The following is a 25,433-nucleotide window of genomic DNA, read 5'->3' as shown; positions in this document are numbered from 1 at the left end:
TGTTATTTAAGCTGCCAGTCTGTGGTGTTTATTATGGTAGCTTCAGCAGACTAATATTCCAGCTATTGGGAGAGTTCTTTTTATTATTAACAGTTTTGTGTGTGTGTGTGTGTGTGTGCGCGCGCGCGCTATCTGTGTAGTTTTATGCTGATGGGTGTAGGTGCCCAAGAAATCCAAAGACATTGGATTTCTCTCCAGCCAGAATTCCAGGTGGTTGCCTGCTGCTCATCTTGGTTGCTGGGAATTGGTTGATCTCAGGCCCTCTGCAAGAGCAGTGTACACTTTGGACAGCTCTTTCAATGGTTATGGATGCTTTAACACCTTTCAGGTCAAGATGTTAGGATCTTTTCTTTTCATTAGGAGTTAGAAGGTAAACATTTTTTTCCAGGGGTCTTTGCTTGGCCTGTTCTCCAAACTTTATACTTTGCTTCTGGCATCAGAGTTACTTAGCCTTCATCTTTCTGATACACCACAGTGCTCATACCCCAAAGTCACCCTTTGTTGGTAACCTCAAGTTTTTACCTCTGTCTCAACTCTCCAGACTGCAGGTTAATGTGGTGACTGAGGCAGCCTAGCTTGGAAGAGATTGGGAGTGTTCGTCTCAGGCTGTGTAGATATGTTTGTTTTTTGTTTTTCCAGACAGGGTCCCTCTGTGTTACCCTGGCTGTCCTGGACTCACTTTGTAGACCAGGCTGTCCTCGAACTCACATCAATCTGCTTGCCTCTGCCTCCCGAGTGCTGGGATTAAAGGCGTGCACCACCAATGTTAAGTGATTATCTTTCATCATAGTAACCGCGATGACTTTCACCTAATTTAGTAAAGCTGTATACAACATATTTGACCTTTTTTGAAAAGCAGTCCCTGATTGTAGTGATGATGGCTCAGCATTGAGAATAGTGGCTGCTTTTGCAGAGTAGGTTCAGCTCCTGACAGCCACATAGCAGCTTACAACTGTTGTAACTCTAGTTTCAGGAGATCCACAGCTGTCTTTTGGCCTCCATGGGCAGAGCATGGTGCACCTACATATATGCAGGAGAAAGACTCATTTAAAAAGAAAAACAAACAAACCAAAAAAACTTTGGCTAGGCAGTGGTGGTTTATGCCTTTAATCCCAGCACTTGGGAGGCAGGGGCAGGCAGATCTCTGAGTTGGAGGCCAGCCTGGTCTACAGAGCAAGTTCCAGGACAGACGGAGCTGTTACACAGAGAAACCCTGTCTTGAAAAACCCAGAAACAAAGCGGTTCCTGAATGTGAGCTATGCAAGAACAGAAGCAGGATAGAATCTTTAGAATAGGAAGACTTACAACCAGAGTAGGTGCTGTGAAGCGCAGTATTGAGCTTGGAGACCAGGTTTCAGAGTATCAGAGGGAAGAGAAGGGAAAATGCCTCAGCATTGCCAGACTGAGGGTGATGACCAGAAAAGAAAGGGCTCTCTTTGGAATTAGGGATTCCTAATATTATACTATATAAAACTGTTTATGAAAATAAAGTTTGGGAGCTGGAGAGGTGGCTCAGGGTCTTCCAGAGGACCCAGGTTCAATTCCCAGCACCCACATGGCAGCTTACAACTGTCTGTAACTCCAGTTTTAGGAGACCTGACACCCTTACACAGACACACATGCCAGCAAAACACTAGTGCACATAAAATCAAATAATAAAAAAGAAAAAGTTTGAAAAAAGTTAATTCTTCCCTGAAATACTATACATAAGTGATATTACAAAAATGCTAGAAATCCCCAGCACTTTGGAGGCAGAGGCAGGTGGATCACTGTGATTTTGAAGCTAGCCTGGTCTACAAAGCGAGTCCAGGACAGTCAAGGTTACAGCAGAGAAACCCTGATGAAGGGAAAAAACAAATGCTGGAAGTCATGTGTTTTGTTTTGTTTTGTTTTGTTTTTTTCATTGTCCTATCTCCATATTTAATGTATTTTTGGTTGCTGATTACAAGTGGTCAAGGCCTTAGATCAGGTCAGAAAACTTAAATACCATGTTCTTTCTTTGCATGACAGAACTTTGCCTCAGGAGATGTTACACAAAAATCTACTCACCCCAGATGGGCAGCTCATGACAAATCGAAGTACACATATCACTGAAGTCCAGCTTGGTGAACCATTGGTCTTTGGAGTTGCTTACAGGGCTATAAGAACAAAACCCACTCAGATAGCTGTATTCACTAAATCCACCCCAGCTCACATGTTGGGAACCAGAGCACACTACACAGCTGCAGGTAGCTCAACAGGTTGCAGAGTGTCCTTTCCAGATGCCTCAGTTAGTCTTCCAGGCAGCTGGTCTGGTCTGTAGTCTTCTTTGCAGATAAACTCCATTTATCTGAGAGGGGTTCTCAGGTTTTTGTTGGTAGTGGCTGGTTGGTTTTGTTTTTTGAGACAGGGTTTCTCTGTAACTCTGGAACTCACAGAAGTCCTTCTGCCTGCTGAGATTAAAGACATGTGCTACCATACCTTGTTAGGATGGGGCCTAGTGAATCTGGTCATCTTCAGGGATTTCCTGAAGCTATTTTGAGTTGCTTATCTTCCTGCTGAAGAGCTTTACAGCACAATGGAGTGTTTTAGCCTCAGAGGAAACTGTTATCTAACCCGTGCCCAACCATAGTACAACTTGGACTATAAAGATAAATAAATAACCTGGCTCTTCCCCAGATGAGATATGCGTAGGTAGTATTCGAATATCCTACCAGCAAATTCACTTTTTTCTCTTTTTAAGTACAGTTTCCAATTAAATTTAATGTTTTCCAAATATGGAACTAGTATTTTGACTTGATTTTCTTTTTTATTTTATTTTATTTTATTTATTTATTTATTTATTTATTTATGGTTTTTTGAGACAGGGTTTCTCTGTGTGGCCTTGACTGTCCTGGACTCGCTTTGTAGACCAGGCTGGCCTCGAACTCACAGTGACTCGCCTGCCTCTGCCTCCCGAGTGCTGGGATTAAAGGCATGTGCCACCACCGCCTAGCTGACTTTTTTTTTTTTTTAAACAAGTGTGTGCACATATATTCTCCACATTTTTCTCAGTTCTGCGTTACCTTGAAGTCGATGGGGTAGTTTTTCACCCTAGAGTCAAAATCATTCCTATGGTGGTTCTTCTTATTCCTGGAGGCTAACAGTTTCATAGAGAATCAGTAATCTGATCAGGTAAAGGTTTTAGACCAAATTAAGTAGTTATTTTTTAAAAATATTATAGTGTTGGACTGGCAAAATGGCTCTCAGCAAGTAAAGGTTCCTACAGCTTAGCCTCATCAGACGATCTAAATTTAATACCTGGAGACCACATAGTGGACAGAGAGAAATGACTTCAGACAGTTGTCATCTGAGGCACGCATGTGTGCACATATGCACTAAATAGGCAGACAAATAATAAATGAATGAATGAATTTTATTATTTGTTTTTTATTTTGAAGACAGGGTTTCTTTGTGTAGCCCTGGCACTCTTCTCTGTAGATGCAGCTAGCCACAAACTCACAGATCTGCTGCCTCTGCCTCCAAAGTGCTGGGATTAAAGACGTGCACCGCCATGCCAGACACAAAAATAAAACTTAAAAAGCAATTTTTCTAGTAATATTAAGACATTTACTTTTTCTCATTTTCACACAAATGGAAAGTAGGATTTTCCAGAGGCCATGTTACAACATGTATCACAATAGATGAAATATAGATCCAGAAGCTGGTACAGCCTTTAATTCCAGTACTCAGGAAGCAGAGGCAAGCAGACCTCTGTGAATTCGTTACAGGCTAGCTGAAACTATATAGTGAGACTCTGCTTTTAAAACAGAAATAATTTCATTAAATATGTTATGGTAACATAGTGGGTTTGTTATTTTGTAATGAATGGGTAGATACTTATTTTTATAATTTTTCTGTTTTCATTTGTGGTGTGGTAAATGTTGACAGTGATCCTTAGAAAGGATCAAATGCACCAAGAAGTATGAGAAGCATTGGCACGGAGTCTGCAAGCCCTGTCCCAGGCTGTGGCCTGCATATGCCTTCTTCAGTGGCTCACAGGATCTGTGTGGTGCAGGCTGCTCAGTGGGAAATGGGTTCCCCTGCATCTTGCAGACAGTCTGTTGACTGATCTGTACTTTCAGTGGAAGCTGAGTTCAATTCATACTCTAGTCATAGCTAATCCTTTTCTTCTTAAATTCCCCTCCACTTTTCAGCACTTGACACATAATCTGTAGAAAAAAATATTTAATTACACGTTCCTTTTTTGTTGTTGGAGATCAACCCCAAGACGGCACGCATGGTATGAACATGCTCTTACCACTGCACTGCACTTCCAGCCGTCTCAATGCAACAAGCCTTTTGCAGTCAGCTTGCGAGGTGAGGATATGCATCCATTTACTAAATATTAATGACACTGACCCCTTCCCTTCTAAGTAAGACATACTTTTTTAAAAAATTATTTATTTATTATGTATACCTGCCTGCACGCACACCTACATGACAGAAGAGGGCACCAGATCTCCTTACAGATGGCTGTGAGCCACCATGTGGTTGCTGGGAACTGAACTCAGGACCTCTGGGAGAGCAGTCAGTGCTCTCATCCTCTGAGCCATCTCTCCAGCCCAAGACATACTTTTTTGAGACAGGGTTTCTCTGTGTAGCCTTGGCTGTCCTGGACTTGCTCTGTAGACCAGGCTGGCCTCCAACTCACAGCGATCCTCCTGCCTCTGCCTCGCAGTGCTAGGATTAAAGGCGCGCACCACCACTGCGCCTGGTAGAAGCCATAGTTTCCCCTGTATTCTAGTTGCTTCTCCTCCACCCCCTTCTAAAAGAGTTTGCTTATTTCATGTATATAAGGATTCTACCTGCATGTACACCTGCAGGCTAGAGCAGGGCACCACCGTGTGGCTGCTGGGAGTTGACGACAGGACCTCTGGAAGAGCAGACAGTGCTCTGAACCCCTGAGCCATCTCTCAGTGCTCCTTTTTCTTTTAAGTACTTTCTGCTGGTATCCTCTTTCTGAACAAAGGTTGTCAGGTAACACGCTTACTGCCTCAGTACATGTTTTGCATGGTTAGCCCACAGAATCGCCTGGAGCTCTCTCTGAGAGTTTTCCACTGCTCTCTGAAGCAGGTTCCTGCTTGGGTTACTCTATCTGGTCTCCTGGCATCAGGACAGACACATGCGTTTTAGCAGGCCTCCTGTGGGTGTCCTGCTGCTAGATGCTTTCACATTCAGCACCAACTTATGAAAGCTCTATGTGCAAGACATTCCGACAGGTATTTAAGGCTGAACATTCCTTTCAGGTTTCTGCTCTAGGATTCCAAAATCTGCTGAAATTAGTTTCAGTAAATAGCAAAGTGGCGATGGGGGCTAAAGATCAGTAGCAGAACACTTGTCCAGCATGAGAGAAGGATGGAGGAATCTCACCCTCCTCTATGTAAATAACAAATGTAAAAATGTCAACATGTTATAATAATATCATTGCATGAACTATCGGTTTTGTTTTGTTTTGGCTTTGTGTTTTGGTTTTTAAAGATAGGCTTTCTCTGTGTAGCCTTGGCTGTCCTACACTTGCTTTGTAGATCAGGCTGCCCTCACGGCGATCCACCTGCCTCTGCCTCCAGAATGCTGAGATTCAAGATGTGGGCCACTACCCCTGGCTGTTTTTTTGCTTTGAGATAGGTTTACTCTGTAGCCCTGGCTGCCCTGGAACTCACTCTGCACACCAGGCTGGCCTTGAACTCACAGATCTCCGCCTGCCTCTCTCTCTTAACTGCTGGTATTAAAGGCGTGCTCTACCACTGCCCAGAGAGGTCTCTGTTTTTTGGTTCTTGGTAATTTTTTAAAAAAGATTTATTTATTTATTACGTATACAGTGTTCTGCCTGCACTTCAGAAGAAAGCACCAGATCTCATTACAGATGGGTGTGAGCCACCATGTGGTTCCTGGGAATTGAACTCAGGACCTCTGGAAGAGCAGTGAGTGCTCTTAACCTCTGAGCTATCTCTCCAGCTCAAGGTCTCTGTTTTTTAATCATATAGTCTTATGAAGTTCTAATTGCTTTGTCACAACTAGCTGAGATTTGCTTTTTTTAAAATTGCCTTTTTGTTTTGTTTTTGAGACAGGATCTCTCTGTGTATATCCTTGACTGTCCTGGACTCACTTTGTAGACCAGGCTGGCCTTGAACTCACAGCAACCCACCTGCCTCTGCCTCCTAAGTGCTGGGATTAAAGGCGTGCGCCACCACCCAGCCTTAAATTGCTTTTTAAAACAATGCCGTATATGTGAGAATTTACAAAACTATTACTGGTTAATCTATAATTAGCAAGTTCTAAACGTCTGTAAATACTTTTTCCCTCCCTAGGTTGCAATAAAAATAATTGACAAAACTCAGTTGAATCCAACAAGTCTACAAAAGGTATGTTGATTTAGTATTTAATTTTAAATTTTTGTCTTAATTGCTGTGTAATTTGCCTCTTACCCCTCTTAATTATTAGTAGTGCAGTAAACCTTTTTGTTCCTCCAGTGAGTGTAGTTTGCTGAGCATGATAAGGGTGCATGCCTTCAACCCTAGCACTTGAAAGGCAGAGACAGAAACCCTGACCCCCTCAAGTTTAAGGACAGTCTGGGCTTTCTAGTTAGGCATCTCTCTTCTTTTCCTAAATGGAATATTTCATAAAAATAGTTCAGTTAACTTCAATTGAGGCTAATTTGACTAATTTAGAATTTTTTAAAATGAAAATATTTTCATTTAAGACATTTACTTTCTTAAAGTGATACCAACTGAACCCAGTTGAAACAAATGAAGCTTGTATTACTTATAGCAAATGCTAAAATCTTTGAAATCTGTTCTGGCCGGGCATAGTGATCATAGCTCTTGTCCCAGTTCCTTCTGAAGTTGCTGAAGACGGTTTGAACCCAAGAACTGGACCAAAAACAATTGGAAGCTGGGCATGGAGGCACATACTTGTAACCCCAGCACTTGGGAGGCAGAGGCAGGTGGATCACTGCGAGTTTGAAGCCAGCCTGGTCTGCAAAGCTAATCCAAGACAGCCAAGGCTTCACAGAGAAACCCTGTCTTGGAAAAAAAAAATTGAGATTATAATTTACAATGTTTCTCAGTTCTCTTTCTTCCCTTCAAGCCCTCCCATAAATCCTTCCCTGCTTTCCTGTACATTCATGGCCTCTTTTTTTCACCAACTATTATTGCATATATTTCTAAATATAACCTGTTCAGTACATATATATAATGCCACTTATATGTGTATTTTTAGGGCTGACCATAAGGCACTGGACAACCATTATGTTTGCTCATCCCTAGGGAAGACTACCTCTCCTTTCCTCAGTTGTCTGTAGTTTTGTATAGGGTTGAGGCTCCATGATCCTTCTGTCCAGTTTGGTATATTTATTGATGTCATCCTTGTTCGGCTCACATTTGGACAGTCATGTTGATGAGACTTTATGAGTTACTAGAAGACACAGCCTCACGGAAGACTCCATGAACTCTGGCTCTTTCGATCTTTCTGTAATGTTTGACCCTTAGGTGCAAGACTATTGTTGTGCTTTGTTGAGACAGGTTTTCTGTTGTTTGGGTTTTTTTTTTTTTCTTTTTAAAGATTTATTTATTATCATGTATACAGTACTCTGCCTGCATGAACATAAGTGGGCTAGAAGAGGGCACCAGATCTCATTATAGATGGTTGTGAGCCACCATGTGGTTGCTAGAAATTGAGCTTAGGACCTCTGGAAGAGCAGACAGTGCTTTAAATTTCTGAGCCATCTCGCCAGCTAAAACAGGGTTTCTTTGTGTAGCCCTGGCTGTCCTAGAACTCCACTCTGTAGACCAGACTTGCCTCAAACTCAGAGATTCATCCTCTTGCCTCTGCCTCCCTGGGATTAAAGGCATATACCACCACTGCCAGCCTTAGGATCCTTAAACACCCATACACCCCCTACACCGCCACGTTTGGTCTTTTTGTTTGTTTGTTTGTTTTTTAAGATTTATTTTTTATTATTATGTATGCACTGCATGTACAGCTGTAGGCCAGAAGAGGGCGCCAGATCACATTATAGACGGTTATGAGCCACCATGTGGTTGCTGGGAATTGGACTCAGGACCTCTGGCAGAGCAGACTCATTTAACTGTTGTAATTTATAAAACAGATCTTTTTTGTTTGTTTGTTTTTTGTTTTTTGTTTTTGGTTTTTCGAGACAGGGTCTCTCTGTGTTGCCTTGGCTGTGCTGGACTCACTCTGTAGTCCAAGCTGGCCTCGAACTCACAGCGATCCACCTGCCTCTGCCTCTCTAGTGCTGGGATTAAAGGCGTGTGCCACGATGGCCAGCTACTATAAAACAGATCTTATTCATTCTATCCATCTTTTTTTTTTTCCTGCTACCGAGTCTCATTATGGAAGTCTGGCTGTTCTGGAACTTGGCTTTGTAGACCAGGCTGGCCTCAAACTTGCAGAGATCCACTTGCCTCTCTGTCTCTGGAGTGCTAGATCAAAGGCATGTCCTACTTCATACCCTGAAGTAGGCTCTGTTAAGGTGAGAGAGGCAATGGGATTATGTTACCTGCCCTAATTGATGAAGGATGAATACTTAGCCACCTATTCATCCTGTGATATGTGTGAAAGAACCATTGATAAATAAAGCCTTGCTGGGATTGATATTGTGCATTGGTTAGCATAGGCATTTGTTGCCATCAGATGCTAGACTGTACTTCTCCTTGTTCTTCTTTTAGAATGTTACCTGTGGGCTGGAGAGATGGCTCTGGGGTTAAGAGCATCGTCTGCTCTTCCAGAGGTCCCGAATTCAATTCCCAGCAACCACATGGTGGCTCACAGCCATCTATAATGTAATCTAATGCCCTCTTCTGGGCTGCAGGGGTACAAGCAGACAGAGCACTGTATACATAATAAATAAATAAATCTTTAAAAAAAAAAAAGAATATTACCTCTTCTGATGGACATGTTTTCACTTTTACTTTCTTTTTTAAAAGATTTGTTTGTTTATTGTATATGAGAGCTTTATCTGCATTGCGCCCACACCCCCCCCCCCAAGGCAAGCTAGATTTTCATTCATTCATTCGTTTAATCCATCCATCTATTCATTCATTCATTAAGTAGACATTTAAATACCTGCTGTATGTCAGGCACTGTTCTGTGGACAATGAGTACAACATTGAGCCAGCTAAAGTTCTTGCTTTCTTGAAAACTACTATGAATAAAACCAAAGCTTTGCACTGTTATTTTTCTGTAGTCTTAGTTCTGTCTTATCTGGGCCCTTGCTGGCTCTACCCAGGGTGAGCTTATACTTAGCCATAACAAAGTACCATCCCTTAGGTGTGCTTTCATATTCAAACCAGACATTTCATAGCCTGTGTTTTAAACTACTGGCTCTCTCTTGCTTTTACATACACCCTAGGGCCATACATCAACTAGAGACTCTGTATCTCACAAGTTTCTGAAATTATCCAGAGTAGCCAGTCCAAGCCAGCTTCTTGCTCTGGTTTGCTTTTCCCTGGGAGCCATAATAAAGGCCTGACTCCTTGTTTTCCCTGCCCCACTCTGCCGCCTGACCAACTCTGGTGCTCCTGCTGTGTGACTCTGCATATCATGGTGGGTCCCCTCCTCTTAGAAAACTGTAAGAAGCTACCTCTTCATTGGCAGTCACATGGTAGCATGGATTGCAAATGAAAAGGAAGCTTCTTTGTAGTAGTTCATTTAAGAAATGTCTTTGCCCTCTGTGCAAAGCTCCGAAGCTACCAGGGAAGCACAGCTGACCTCAGCGCTGCACCATAGCACTCTACTCCATGCAAAGACCTCATTTGAGTGAACACATGGGAGCTCAGTGTCCGTGCACAATAACTGATGAGTAACAGCCGTATACACTCTTAGAGGTCTCACTTCTGTCCTCTGACAGAAACTTGCCACTACTGTAATATAATCAGCCATCTTTTTCTTAAACTGGAACCATCTAATTAAAAACAAGACATTTATAACATGTGACAAAATAGTTGATGTTTTTTAAATGTAGCCATGATTTAGGCTATTATCTGTGAGTTCAAGGCCAGCCTGGTCCACAAAGTAAGTCCAGGGACCACACAGAGAAACCCTGTCTCCAAAAAAAAAAAAAAAAAGAGAAAAAAAAGAAAAGGAAAAAGGAAAAAAATATAACCATGATTGCTGGCTGGTTTGCTGGTCAGTCTTACCTTCCCACAGTGTCCGTTGTCTAGCAGCTTTTATTATTATTTGTTGTTATTAGACAGCTTTTCTCCCTTGCTGTAGATGACATGTGTCTTGGAAACTTCTTTCTATACCTCTGTTCTCTGTTTCACCATATGGAGTGCCATATGTACAGTATACTGGTCCAAATACAGCCAGCCTTTGAGGTCTTCTCAATTCTTTCTTCTCCAAAGTAAACATTCTCAGATTTTTGGTCGCCCACAGGAGATGTTCTCTTTTTGTTTTTGTGTTTCTCGAGACAGGGTTTCTCTGTGACAGCTCTAGCTATCCTGGAATTCTCTTTGTAGACCAGACTGCCTGTCTCTGCCTTCCAAGTGATGGGATTAAAGGTGTGCACCACCACTGTCACCACCAACTGAGCCACTAGACTTTTTGTTTGTTTGTTTTTCTTGTAGTCCTGGCTTTGTAGACCAGACTGGCCTCGAACTCACAGAGATCCACCTACCTCTGCCTCCCTAGTGCTGGGATTAAAGGCATGTGCCATCACGCCTGGCTCCACGAGGCTTTTTGTATATGTTGATGCTATCTAAATTAAGTATGGAGTTTTTTACCCATTTAAAATATTTAGCAAGACAGTGAAGAATATTTCTTCTAAGTTGTTGCTGTGGACTTGGACTCAGTAGTAAAGCATTTAGATTTACTTTGTGTTTTATGAACATTTTGCCTGTGTGCAAAAATGTGTACTGCCTGTGTGCTTGTTGGATTCCATAGGACTAGAGTTATAGATGGCTGTGAGCCACCACATGGGTGCCAGGAATCAAATCCAGGTCCTCTGTAAGAGTAGTAAGTGCTCTTAACTACTGAGCCATCTCTCCAGCCCCCCAAAACATCTTTTTTTTTTTTAATTGTTTTGGGGTTTTTTGTTTGATTTTTTTTTCCCCTTTTTTCTTTCTCTCTTTCTTTTTTTCTTTCTTTCTTTTTGTTTGTTTTATTTTTTGAGACAGGGTTTCTCTGTGTAGCTTTGTCTGTCCTATTGTTTGGTTTTTTTCAACATGGTGTTTCTGTGTATCTCTGGCTGTCCTGGAACTAGCTCTTTAGACCAGACTAGTCTTAACTCACAGAGATCCTCCTGCCTCTGCCTCCCTAGTGTTGGGATTAAAGAGGTGTACCATCACGTCCGGCCATAACATCTTATTTTTGAAGACAGCATATCTTTATGCTGCCTAGGTCGGTCTCAAACTCCTAGGTCCATATGAGGCTCCATGTTAGTGCTGGAGCCATCAGCCTCTGTTTCTTCCCCATTTATTTGTTTGAATGTAATTGGTTGCTTGATGATTAAAAAAAAAAATTAAGCTGGGTGTGGTGGCACATACCTTTAATCCCAGCACTGGGGAGGCAGAGGTAAGCAGATCTCTGTGAGTTCAAGACCAGCCTGGTCTAAAAAGATACTCCAGGACAGCCAAAGTTAAGCCAGAGAGACCCTGTCTCGAAAAACCAAAAAAAGAAAAAGAAAGAAAAAAAAGAAAACAAAAAAACCCCCAACACATTTCAATGCTTTAAAAAAATTACATTCGTTTTATTTTGTGTGTGTGCACATGTCGCAGTATACTTGCGGAGGTCAGGAAAACTTGAAAGTGTTGGTGCTCCCCACCATGCAGGTGTTGGGTATCAAACTCAGGTCAACCTACATGGTGGAATAAAAGAACCAACTCCACAATTTTCATTCTGCCTTCACATTTGCTTGTGACACATGCCCATACCAAATTAAAATTTAAACTACCTTGTAATAGTCTCAATTTACAACCTATTCTGAATAACAAGATATATCACTTTCAGGGCTGGAGAAATGGCTTAGAGGTTAAGAGCACCATCTACTCTTCCAAAGGTCCCGAGTTCAATTCCCAGCAACCACATGGTGGCTTACAACCACCTGTAATGAGATCTGGTGCCTTCTTGTGGTGGGGAGGCACATGTGTGGGCAGAATACTGTGTAAATAATAAATAAATCTTAAAAAAAAAAGATATATCACTTTCTCTTCAATGAAGTCTGTCAGCTGGGTGATGCTGGCGCATGCCTTTAATCCCAGCACTTGGGAGGCAGAGGCAGGCAGACCTTTGTGTTCAGGCCAGCCTGGTCTACAGAGGTGGTGCCAGGACAGCCTGGACTACACAGAGGAACCCTGTCTTGTAAAACCAAAAAGAAAAAAGAAATCTATCAATAAATTTTAGTTTTCAAAAACATAGAGGCTTTCTTTTCTTCTTTTCCTTCCATCTATTACTTTAGACTAAAGTCTAAAAGGAGAAAACCAAATCTTGTGTAGTACTTTAAGCACGCATAACTAAGAAGGGTGTCTAAAACAGGCTGCCCTGTGGCTAGAGAGATGGCACAGTACACATATAATAAAAGGAATTAATCTAACTAAAAAATTCTAAACAAGCTGTCTTGTAGAAGAGTGTCTTCCCAGACCTTTCTCATCCCCATGGCTGTCTATTGTCCCAGCCCTTTTACTCAGGACCACTAGGGAAGAAGCCTTGTCTTTTAAAAAAGAATTCACAAATGACTCTGATGTGCATCCAATGCACAGCAAATGTTGAAAGCTACTGTTTGTTTCTAACATTATTATTTTGTGTATTTAACAGTTTTGCCTGCCTGCCTTTCTTGGTACCATATACATGTCTGATGCTCCCTGAGGTCAGAAGGTGTTGGATCCTATGGGACTGGAGTTACAAACAGTTGTGAATTGCCATATGGGTGCTTGGAATTGAATCCTGGTCCTCTACAATAGTAGCAAGTGCTGATAACCACTGAGCCACCTTCCAGCCCTAACTAGCCAATTGGCAGGAGCACAGCAAGCCACATGAAGAACACTAAGTGGTTCTCTCTGCCGGAAAAATGGTTTTGTTTCTTTTTTCTTTTTTCTCATTTTCCCCTAAGACAGGGTTTCTCTGTGTAAACCTGGCTGTCCTGGACAGTTTCTTGAATATGCCACACCTGAAAATCCTCAAGATGCCATAAAGGCCACCACTGCTACAGAACTATTACTTGCCAAAAGTGGCATCAAAAAACCACCAGCATTGAAAATACTATGGTCAACTTGGTGGCCTCTGTCTATAATTCTAACCCTTAGAGACCAGTGGAGCGGACTAGTCTATAGAGTGTATTATTCTAACCCTCAGAGGCCAGTGGAGCGGACTAGTCTATAGAGTGTATTATTCTAACCCTCAGAGGCCAGTGGAGGGGACTAGCCTACAGAATGTATTCTGGCTTTGACTGGACAATTTAGTTAGACACTGTCTCAGAATAAAAGTGAGATAGTGGGTTGGTCATGTGCCTCAGTGATAGAACACTTGCCTTGTATGTACAAGGCCCTAGGTTGTTGACCCAGCACATTAGTGCTAATGGCTCCAAGATTCCCCCCCCCCCCAAAAAAAGGGAAGTCTTAGATGCCAAGTCTCATCACATTACATTGTTCCTTCTTACCTCCACCCCAACAGAAGACCATCGATCTGTAAAGGTCTGATCTAGCTAACACTTAGATGATTACTCCAAATTCATTACAACTGAGGACAGTAAAAAGAACAAAACCCAGTCTTAACAAAGGATATGGGGATGCATGGATTTTAACCCTAGTATTTGGGAAGCAGAGGCAGGTAGATTTCTGTGAGTTCAAGGTTACCTGATCTACTTAATAAGTTTCAGGCAAGCCAGCTACATTGTAGGACCTTGTCTTAAGGGAAAGGGGAGAGATAAAAAATGAGGTTGTAGGAAAGATGGCTCAGTAGTTACGAACGCTGGCTTCTCTTTCAGACGACCCAGATTTGGTTCCCAGCACCCATGTGGTGGCTCACAGTGACTTGTAACTATACTTCCTAGCATCCAGCACCCGCTGCTGGCCTCCACAGCACAGCATGCACATAGTGCACTTATGTGCAGACAAAGTATTCATACTCATAGAATAAATAATTTTTAAAAATCCTTTTAAAAAAAAGTCGGCTCAGGTGTGGTAGCACACATATTTAACCCCAGCACTTGGGAGGTAGAAGTAGGCAGATCTCTTGAGTTCGAGGCCAGCCTGGTATCAAAGGATCAAAAGTGTGCTACACCACGGTGCTGGTTGATTTAGTGTGGGAATTCAACACAGGGTTTCTCTGTGTAGCTTTGACTGTCCTGGACTCACTTTGTAGACTAGGCTAGCCTCGAACTCACAGAGCTCTGCCTGTCTCTGCCTCCCAGGTGCTGGGATTACAGGCCTGTGCTACCATACAGAGTGATTTAGTGTTATTTTGCAGGCATTTATCAAGGGCTTTTGTTTCTGCTGAGTGTCAGGCTTGGTCCTGTGGAAGATTGCATCTGCACAAAAAATGTATAGAGCTGGGCACAGAGGCACACTGTTTGCTTGACAGAGGAAGCCAGAAAAGAGACTCAGCCTGAGTGGTTGTCAGACTGTGGTTGTGTCTGTCTGGTCCAGAGACTAATCTATGACAGTCAGACTTGGGTTTTGATTGAATGAGTTTATTGGGTATACAGGAAACCAAAATAAAAGAGTTAAGTAGCAAGTAGAATTTAGACCGACAGCAACCAGCAAACACCATCAAATTGGGGACTCAGAACATCAGACAGACGTCAGCTGGGGAATCCCTTTTGAGGCAGCCAGCTGGAGTTCCCAATAGAAAGACTCTTGGGCAGAGAAACAAGTTCCCGCAGATGAGGTTTCCAAGTAAAGAAGTAAATAACAACAAGAAGGCAGCAACTTCGTCAGATTAGTAGAAACTGACTGGCTAGGAAAGTTGAAACAGTCAGCTAGTTTCCTGTTGAGCTTTCTCTCTATGCCTGAGCCTTCCATGGCTTTGGCCACTTTTATGCCATGGGATAAACAATAGTAACCTGTGTCGGAGATGCTTTGCTCTGTAGGGCTCTTCTTAAAGACTCTTTTTACTTCGGGCTGTTTTGCTCTTATCTCCTCCCTGTCATAGTTGGGGGCCATCCCTAGCAAGGAGTACTGGAACACACTTGACGTAACTATGCTTGGATTTGAAGTTCAGGAGATAAACCAGATTCCACAGCTCTAACATCACATGGCAATTTTTTAATATAATGAACATTCCAGGGTGGCAGGAAGTATTTAGTTGGAAATAAAAGCATTTCTGTTCTGCTAGGCATAGTGGCATATGGCCGGGGAGACAAAGGCAAGATTAGTCAATGTTGGGACTGGATCAGTGGTTAGAGCACCTGTGGCTTTTAGAGACCTGGGTTTGGTTCCGTGCACCCTCTTGGCAGCTCACAACAAGCAGAAACCCAGGCCGGGCGTGGTGGCGCACGCCTTTAATCCCAGCACTCGGGAGGCAGAGATAGGCGGATCGCTGTGAGTTCGAGGCCAGCCTGGACTACAAAGCGAGTCTAGGACAGCCAAGACTACACAGAGAAACCCTGTCTCGAAAAACCAAAAAAAAAAAAAAAAAAAAAAAAAAAAAAACCAAGCAGAAACCCCATCTAGTTCCAGGGAATCAAATGTCCTCTTCTGACTTCCTAGGGCACCAGGAATATATGTGGTGCACATAAACACATGCAAGCAAAGCAGTCTCCCTCCAATACAACATTCTGTCTCTCTGTTTCTGTCTCTCTTTCTCTCACGCACACACATAACACACACAGCCTTAAAAAAAAATCAGTCTAACAAGATACTTGAGGTAGCTGGGTGGTGGTGGCATACACCTTTAATCCCAACGCTTGGATCTCTGTGAGTTGGAGACCAGCCTGGGCTACAGAGTGAGTTCAAGGACAGCCAGGGATGTTACACAGAGAAACTGTGTCTCAAAAAGTTTTCTCTTCTTACTGAGGACCTTGGTTCAGTTCCTAGCACCTGCATTGGATGACTTAGAACCACCTGTAACTCCAGAGGTTCTGACACTTTTGGCCTCCACGGGTACTTGTGCTCACTTGGTTTTACCCATTATTAATCCTATTCAGTATTTATCATAGGAGACTTTTGTCTTTATACTTACTAAGATCTGAGCTCAGATTATGTATCAAAACCCACCCATAGCTATCTATCTGCAGCTGTTCATTTAAACTTAGGTTAGACACAGTGAACAGAGCAGGCACAGCGGGAGTCCCGACTTTCTCAGCAGCCTCCTTTCAGCAGACGCAAGCTGTTCCAAGACTTGATCAGTATATTCCCCATAGAAAGATAGCACAACTTGGGAAGAGGTTGGCCAAAATGAGCTCTATCACTTCGTAGCTTTTGGGTCCTGTTGTTAATTCAGTCCACAGTGACACACTTCTTCCCATCTTCAAGTCCCCAGCATGTGTCTCTACCACACATTGTGGCTGTGTGGTGTGGTGTTGGCAGGGCTGTACTCTGGGGAGAGGGTTTCTTTCTCTGCACTACCTCTCATCCTGAAAGGCAGGCCCAGCTTCATGCTGTTCTCAGACAGTAGACCCTGATAGCTTAACATTTCCTCCAGTTTCTGTGCACTTTGACTTTGCTAGTGTTGCATTGGCCCATGTAGCTGTGTGGGGTGTGGCTCAGGGGCCTGTGTTGCAGATGGCTCCCACTGTGCTGTCACCCATCTTCTCCAGTGAGGCCTTCCACATTGGTACCCTGCAGAATCTTACTGAAGAATCATAACAAATCGCATGCAACTGGAATACAGGTCACTGGGACTGCACAGGGTTTTATTGGACTCAGTTATGTGGGTAATGAATTGGACCAAGTTTAACCACAAACTATTCTTTTCTTTTTCTCTTTTCTCTTTTCTTTTCTTTCTTTCTTTCTTTCTTTCTTTCTTTCTTTCTTTCTTTTTTTTCGAGATAGGGTCTCTGTGTGTAGCCTTGGTTGTCCTGGACTCGCTTTGTAGACCAGACTGGTGTCGAACTCACAGAGATCCTCCTGCCTCTGCCTCCTGAGTGCTGGGATTAAAGGCGTGTGCCATCACCACACAGCAGTCACAAACTATTCTAACCTAAAAACCTGTTTTTAAGATGGCAAATATATTCAGAGTGTGTGGTACTTGTTGCTCTCAGGACTGCTGCTGTCTCCGTTAATGGAAGTATTTGGGAATACTGTTTGGTAATAGTAAGTGTACTTCAGGGTTACTCTGGGTTTCCGTGTTATTTTAATCTTAGGAATAGGGTAATAAATATAAGTAATGAAGCAGTTATCTAAAAGAAAATTTACAGAGTAAGTGTAACATTTAATAATATAGGGGTTTGTCTTTTGCTTTGTTTTTTAGCTCTTCAGAGAAGTAAGAATAATGAAGATTTTAAATCATCCAAACATAGGTACTTTCTGTTTTCTTAAATACTTGGGGTTTAAATATGTAGTCTTTAAAATGTCATAAAGCTAAACATGTATTTCTGAAGCGATAGGAAGGTCTATCCCTTTTCCCCATTCCCATGTATTTTTTAATTTAAAAAATATATACATATATACATACAAGTTATTGTTTGTACTAGTTTGAAATTACAGGTATTAAGCATTTGAAATAAGCTTTATCACCATAGAAGTATGTATAATCAGGCTGACTTTTTTTAAAAATAGTTTATTTGGAAATGTAACTGCATTTCATTAGTTGGTAATATTTTCAAAGAATAGTATATAAAAGACAGGATACATGCTATATAATATAATTTGTTTTTTGTTTTTTGTTTTGGTTTTTCGAGGCAGGGTCTCTCTGTGTTAGCTTTGGCTGTCCTGGACTCACTTTGTAGACCGGGCTGGCCTCGAACTCAAAGAGGTCCACCTGCCTCTGCCTCCCAAGTGCTGGGATTAAAGGCGTGCACCACCATGCCCAGTTCTATAATATAATTTGTAAAGGAGCTATCTATATGTCCTCTGTGCACAACTGTGACAAGCATTTAAAGATGAGGAAAGAACCTTGTTCTGCCCTCATTTAACTATAGAACCAAGATGACACACACAGATTGATACCAATTAATTTGAGTCTGGGGACTGGAGAGATGGCTCAGAAGCTAAGAGCACTGGCTACTCTTCCAAAGATCCTGAGTTCAATCCTAGCATCACATAGTGACTCATAACCATCTATAATGAGATGTGGTGCCCTCTTCTGGCAGGCAGGTATACATGCAGGCAGAAATTATATACATAATAAATAAATCTTTAAAAAAATTTTTTTGGAGAACTAGCCTTTTTTTTTTTTTTTAAAGATTTATTTATTTATTATTATGTATACAGTATTCTGTCTGCATGTACACCTGCAGACCAGAAGAGAGCATCAGATTACATTATAGATGGTTGTGAGCCACCATGCGGTTGCTGGGAATTGAACTCAGGACCTCTGGAAGAGCGGACAGTGCTCTTAACCACTGAGCCATCTCTCCAGCCCCGAGAACTAGCCTTTTAAGGGATTAAAAAAATCTATATTTCAGAATTTTGTAACAACATAGAAACCATTAAAAAAAAAGATTTTCATTTTGTTTGGTTTTTTTCCCAAGACAGGGTTTCTCTGTGTAGCCTTGGCTTTCCTGGATTCACTTTGTAGACCAGGCTGGCCTCGAACTCTCAGAGATCTGCTTGCCTCTCCGGAGTGCTAGGATTAGAGGTGTGCATCATCGCGTTTGACTAATAAAGATTATTTCTGTCTGGGTGTTGAGAATGCGCCCAGCAGTCTGGCCATAGGACTGCTGCTCACTTCCTTTCTTCCTGTTCCTGTCTGTGATGGTTGATGGTGTCTGTGCGGGTGGGCTGTCCTTCCAGCAGCATATCCCTGTCCTCTTATCTGTTGATCTTCTGGAAAATACAAGCAAGCCCTTTTATTTGTCGCTGTGGCCTGTTTTTGAAACAGGGTTTCTCTGTGTAGCCCTGGCTGTCCTGGAACTCTGTTTGTAGACCAGGCTGGCCTCAAACTCATAGCTGTCACTATGGTTTTAAGGTGAGATTCCACCTGAGACTTTTATAACTTGGGAGACTTATCACAACTCTTAGACAACTAGGTTCCATTGTTAATATTTTGAGAGTAAAACTAGAAATAATTAGACAGGGAAATGTGGCAATTAAATACTTTCCCCCCTGTTGTAGTACTGAGAATTCAGTCTAGCGTCTCAAGAATGCTAGTCAAGCGCTGTCCCCAAACCTTTTCTTATTTATTTTAGATATAAGTTGTAAGGTTGGCTTTGAACTCATTCTGCAGTTTAGACAAGCTGTGGATTTAGGGTTTTCCTGCTTAGCCTCCCTAGAAGGTAAGACTGTGCCACAACCCCGCTAAAATAACTTTTCCCCCTTTCCTCTGGAATTGAGGTCTAAGCCCAGGATTTTAGGCTTGCAAGAAATGTTCTATCATCAAGCTAAATTCCCAACCCCCGGAACTTCTTTTAAAGAATGATTTTCAGAGTTCCAGGACAGCCAGAACTACACAGAGAAACCTTGTCTCAAAAAACAAAAAATAAAAACAAAAAAAATTCCCAAACAAACCAAACCCAAACTTTAAATCTGTTACAATTATTAAGTAGATCAATCAGACTCACTTTACACTAGCCTGGCACACACAATGCCTTGTGCCTTTGATCCCAGGGACGGTAGTGATCAAATATTTAGTGATAAAATTCTGAGCAGTAGTTATAAAGTAAATTTTTGGTGAAAAATTGGAATCTAAACTCCAGATATTAATAGTTAACCTCAAAGGGTTGAAACGAAAAACAAAGAAAGGGATTCTTTCCATAATTTTACTTTTTGTGATTTTTTTCTTTTCCTTCAAACATATTTATTGATTCTAATATATATAATTTTTCATTAATATCATTTTAGAATGAAGGTAGCATTTTTGCATAGTAGTATAGAAAACAACAATGTTTTTTTTAAACGACAGTGACTAATTTAATAAAATAGAGTGTACATTATTTAAGTACATATTCAAATAATTCTGTGTGGAAGCCTTTTATCTTCTGTGGTTATAGTCTGAAGAATTCATACATTGTCCTAAATATGATATAACCCATCTTATTTACTCTTGAAATAAAATATTTTATTAGAATTTTATTTTAAAGATGTATTTATTATATATACATTGTTCTGCCTGCATGTACACCTGGAAGCCAGAAGAGGGCATCAGATCACATTGTAGATGGTTGTGAGCCACCATGTGGTTGCTGGGAATTGATCTCAGGACCTTTGGAAGAACAGATAGTGTTCTTGACCTCTGAGCCATCTCTCCAACCCCTAGAATTTTATTATTTGTTAGAATAATGCCACTGGGAGGTTCTGGGTCTTTTTCTTTTTTTCTTTTTTTTTTCTTTTTTCTTTTTTGTTTGTTTGTTTGTTTGTTTTGGTTTTGGTTTTGGTTTTGGTTTTTCAAGACAAGGTCTCTCTGTGTCCTGGACTTACTTTGTAGACCAGGCTGGCCTCGAACTCACAGTGATCCGCCTGCCTCTGCCTCCTGAGTGCTGGGATTAAAGGCGTGCGCCACCATGCCCGGCACCCTGAAGTTGTGTGTCTTTAATCCCAGTATTCGAAGGCAGAAGAAGACAGATCTCTCTGAGTTCAAGGCGAACCTGGACTACAGAGTGAGTTCCAGGATAGGCAGGGATATGCATAGAAAACCTGACTAGAAAAACAAAACAAAGCAAAGAATAAAGGAGCCAATATTTTATAAAAATGTACTTAGGTTATTTAAAAGGCTCTATAATGAATAAAAAACTTATTTGTTTATTATGTATACAATGTTCTGCCTGCATTTGTGCCTGCCTGCCAGAAGAGGGCACCAGATCTCATGAGAGGAGACGGTTGTGAGCCACCATGTGGCTGCTGGGAATTGAACTCAGGACCTTTGGAAGAGCAGCCAGTGCTCTTGACCTCTGAGCCATCTCTCCAGCCCTCCAAAAACTTTTAACAGGAAAAATTTGGGGATTTTGTAGCTTATAGGTGCATATTCTATACATACAGACATTTGTTCTTTCCTGGTCTATCTTCTTCCTTCCCCCAGTGAAGTTGTTCGAGGTTGTTGAAACGGAAAAAACGCTCTACCTAATCATGGAATATGCAAGTGGAGGTAAGCACATTTATATTGCAGAGAGAGAGAGAGGAGGGAGGGGGAAAGAGAGAATATCTATCTGTTTTCCTTTTTTTCTCTTTATAAACACTGCAGAACCACAATGCCTGTATGGATAGTCATTAAAGTTTTATTTAACACTCAGACGTAGTAAACTGGGATCAGACTCAAAAATCCTGGCCTTGCCTCATCAGTTCTGTGGGTTGTAGTATTTGATTATTAACATTACTATTTTTTATTCATTTATTTGTTATGTATATGTATGGGCTTTTGCAGCAGCACACATGTAGAGGTGAGAGGACAAGCAGTCAGGCTTGGTTCTTTGCTTCCGCTGTGGCCTTAGACTCAAATGATTAGGCTTGCATGACCTGCCCTTGACTCTCTGAACCTCTCTCTGACTTCATTCATTATTAGCATTACTACTTGATAATATACAACAACTCAGTGTTTCCATTGTGGTAAAGATGTATCACATAAAATGTGGGATTTGAATCTCTCTGTCTCTCCTAATAACCTTGAGCTCTGATCAACTTCCTTTCACCTCCCAGATCTGGGATTATAGATGTGTGCCACCAGCACCCAGTTTTGGGTTTTTTTGTTTTGTTTTGTTCTAATGTGATTCTGGAGCTGGAACCCAGGGCTTTCTGAATGTTAAGTAAACACTCCACCAACACAACCACATCTACCCCAGCATTTGCACCACTTTCAAGTGTATAGTTGAATGAGTGTTTTAGCCAGAGTTTCTTTGGTTTTTGTTGTTGTTGTTGTTGTTTGTTTTGTTTTATTTTTGGAGACAGTGTTTCTCTGTGTAGCCCTAGCTGTCCTAGAACTTACTCTGTAGACCAGGCCTAGCCTCAAACTAGCCTGCCTCTGTCTTCTAAGTGCTGGGATTAAAGGCATGTACCACCTGCTTTTAGTCAGGGTTTCTTTTGTTGTAATAAACACCATGATCAAAAGTAAGTTGGGGCCTGGTGGTGGTGCATGCCTTTATACCCAGCACTCCAAAGGTGAAGCAGGAGGGGCTCTGTGAGTTCAAGGTCAGCCTGGTCTACAAGTTAGTTCAGGACAGCCAAGGCTACACAGAGAAGCCCTGTCTCAAAGAAAGGAAGGAAGGAAGAAAGAAAGATTAGAGCTAGGTATGGTGGCACGTGCCTTTAATCCCAGCACTTAGGAGGCAGAGGCAGATGGATCTCTGTGAGTTCGAGGCCAGCCTGGTCTACAAAGTGAGTCCAGGACAGCCAAGGCTGTTACACAGAGAAACAAACAAACAAAAGTAAGTTGGGGTGAGGGGGAGGGTGTGTTTGTCTTACAGTTCACATTGTACTCCATCATTTATGGAAGTCAGGACAAGAACTCAAATAGGACAGGAACCTAGAGTCAGGAGCTGATACAGATGCCATGGAGGAATGTTGTACTGGTTTGCTCCTCCTGGCTCACTCAGTCTGCTTCTTTTTTTTTTTTTTTTTTTTTTAAATAGAACCCAGGACCACCAGCCCAGGGATGGTACCACCCCCAATGGGCTGGGCTCCACTTCACTAATCACCAATTAAAGTGCTCCACATGCTCTGCTACAGTCCAGTCTTATGGAGCTATTTTCTCAATTAAGGTTCCCTTCTCTCAGATGTCCCTAGCTTTGTCAAGTTGTCATAAACTAGTTAACACAATGACATTAAGTACATTCAAATAATTATAATGAGATTGTATAATATTCATCTATTTGTCCCTGACTTACAATAATTTACTTAATATGTCAGAGTCATCTACACTGTGTGCTGTGTGTGGCATGTACTAGAATTTCTCTCTCACCCCCCCCCCCCCTTTTTTTTTTTTTTTTTTTTTTTTTTCTTTTTTGGTTTTTCCAGAGTTTCTCTTTGTAACAGCTCTGGCTATCCTGGACTTACTTTGTAGACCAGGCTGGCCTCAAACTCAGAGATCTGGCTGCCTCTGCCTCCCAAGTGCTGGGGAGCCACCTGTTCTTCCAGAGGTCCTGAGTTCAATTACCAGCAACCACATAGTGACTCAAAACATTCTATAATGTGATCTAGTGCCCTCTTCTGGCATGCAGATGTACATGCAGATAAGGCACTTAGATATATTAAATAAATAAATAAATCTTTAAAGACATGCCACCATCACCTGGTACATTTGAGGTTTTTAATGCATATTAGATTTTTCATCCGTTTCTTAGTTTTGTTTGTTGTCATCTTGTTTTTGCTCTGAGGATTGAAATCAGGGTTTAAAATTATATGGTTTATCACAGAACTACATCTCCAACTCTATCAGATTTTAATGCTATTGCTGTCTTTATCTTTCCCAAAGCCAAAAATGATGGTTTTAGCTCATATAACTACAAGTATAGCTTCTGTGGTTCTAAAGAGTCTTCTTAAGGGTTGAGGTTGTTTGGAGCTACCTGAGTTCCACTGTCTGCATAGAACAGGTGCTTCCTGGTTGGCTGCTCTTACTCAGCCTTTAGCACCATGCTTGGCACATAGCAGATATCCAATAAGTCAGAATTAGAGTCCATTTTTGTATTAGTTATAATAAACATCATGACCAAAAGCAGTTGGGGAGGAGAAGGCTTATTTGGCTTCCATATCCTAATCATAGTCCATCACTGAGAAATTCAAGTAGGGATGTAGGCAGAACCATAGAGGAATGCTGCTTACTGGCTTGCCTCTGGGTTCCAGTTCAGCTGCCTTTCTTATGCTTTCCAGGACCACCTGCCCAGGATTGCCACATCCTACAGTGGGTTGGTTCACTCACATTTAAGAAAGAGAATGCCACACTGGCACATGCCTATAAGTTATTCTGACGGAGGCATTTCCTTAATTGAAGTTTTCTCCTCCCAGGTGACTTTTGCTTCTTTCAAGTTGACAAAAACTAACTAGCACATTTATTAATTTACAAACTCCTAGAGACACATCATGTTGCATGCCACAGGATTATAATTCTATGACTAATTCATTCATACAAGTTATAAAACCTGAAAGTATAAAGTTAAATCATAGCTTCATTGTTGTGAATTAACCATTAAATCAAGATTATAAGCTTATTGGGACTGGAGAGGTCGCTCAGTGGTTAAGAGCAAATGTTTAGTTCCAGCACCCATATAGGGTGTCACAGCCACTGAACTCCAGTTGCAGGGATCTAACACTCTTTTTTAGCCTCTCAGGGCACCATGCTTACACATGATGCACAAACATACATGCAGACAAAACATCTATATACATAAAACAATTTTAAATATTTTTAAAAGGGGGTTGTTGAAGAGATGATGACTGCTCTTCCAGAGGACCCAGGTTCAATTCCTAACACCCACATGGCAGCTCAGAATTGTCTGTAACTCCAATTCCAGAGAATTTGACATCCTCACAGACATACATGCAGGCAAAACACAAATGCACATGAAATGAAAGTAAATTGCAAAAGAAACATTTACAAGCTTATCATGGGATGGGGTGAGTTATTACGGGTCTACTCCCAACACCATTCTTCCATACTCTGAATCCATTATTGACTATGTATTTTGTGTTTATTTTTATTTAACTTAATATTTAAATTTTTTGTTTATGTATATGTGGGTGAGACTGCATGAATTTCTGTATACCACGTGGATGCTGGTACCCACAGAGAGCATCTGATCCCCTGAAACTATAGTTAGAGGCAGTTGTGAGCCTCCTTATGTCAGTTCTGGGAACTGAACCCAAGTTCCCTGCAAGAGCAGCAGACACACACTCTCTCTCACTCTCTCTCTCTCTCTCCCTCTCTCTCTCTCTCTCCCCCCCCTCCCTTTCTCTCTCTCCTCTCCTCTCCAACACTCTTGAGAGCAAAGACAGGAGGGTTGAGGGGACTCGCTGGGTACCTGCCTAGCTTCAGATTCAGTGATAGAGAATAAAACAGAATGATACAGAAGTGCACCTGATGTCATTCTCTGCCTTCCTCCAGCATAGGCTCCCACCTGCACATACATGTGCTTACACATATACTACACACAGGGTTTGTTGTTGTTGTTTGTTTGTATGTTTTGTTTTTTTTTTTTTATTAAACTAGTCTCTTTTTAAAAGGCATGATGGCGATTTTTTTTTTAATTGTGTGTTGGGGTATAGTGACTTGTACTTGTGGTTGTCTGTTCTTTTTTTTAAGATTTTTTAATTTATTATTATGTATACAGTACTCTACCTGCATGTACACCTGCAGGCCAGAATAGGGCATCAGATCACATTACAGATGGTTGTGAACCACCATGTGGTTGATGGGAATTGAACTCAGGACCTCCA

General features: G+C 41.6%; 1 protein-coding gene across 8 annotated transcripts in view; it reads left to right on the top strand.

The window, feature by feature from the left end:
• Positions 1-25,433, top strand: part of MARK3 (microtubule affinity regulating kinase 3) — an 88,820-nt gene that overhangs the window by 24,505 nt on the left and 38,882 nt on the right. For 6 of the 8 annotated variants that reach the window (XM_084791956.1, XM_084791959.1, XM_084791957.1 and 3 more), the window contains exons 3-5: positions 6,330-6,383; positions 17,386-17,434; positions 21,091-21,156. In XM_084791956.1, the coding sequence (XP_084648082.1) occupies positions 6,330-6,383; positions 17,386-17,434; positions 21,091-21,156 (169 nt within the window). Of the gene's footprint in view, positions 1-6,329; positions 6,384-17,385; positions 17,435-21,090; positions 21,157-25,433 lie in introns of those variants that run through there. The other 2 variants (XM_084791958.1, XM_084791963.1) reach the window with 2 other exon arrangements.

The sequence above is a fragment of the Acomys minous genome, assembly GCF_964271855.1.
Source record: "Acomys minous genome assembly, chromosome: 8".
NCBI lineage: Eukaryota > Metazoa > Chordata > Mammalia > Rodentia > Muridae > Acomys > Acomys minous.
The sequence above is the reverse complement of the archived record's forward strand: the minus strand, read 5'-3'. Positions and strand labels throughout refer to the sequence as shown.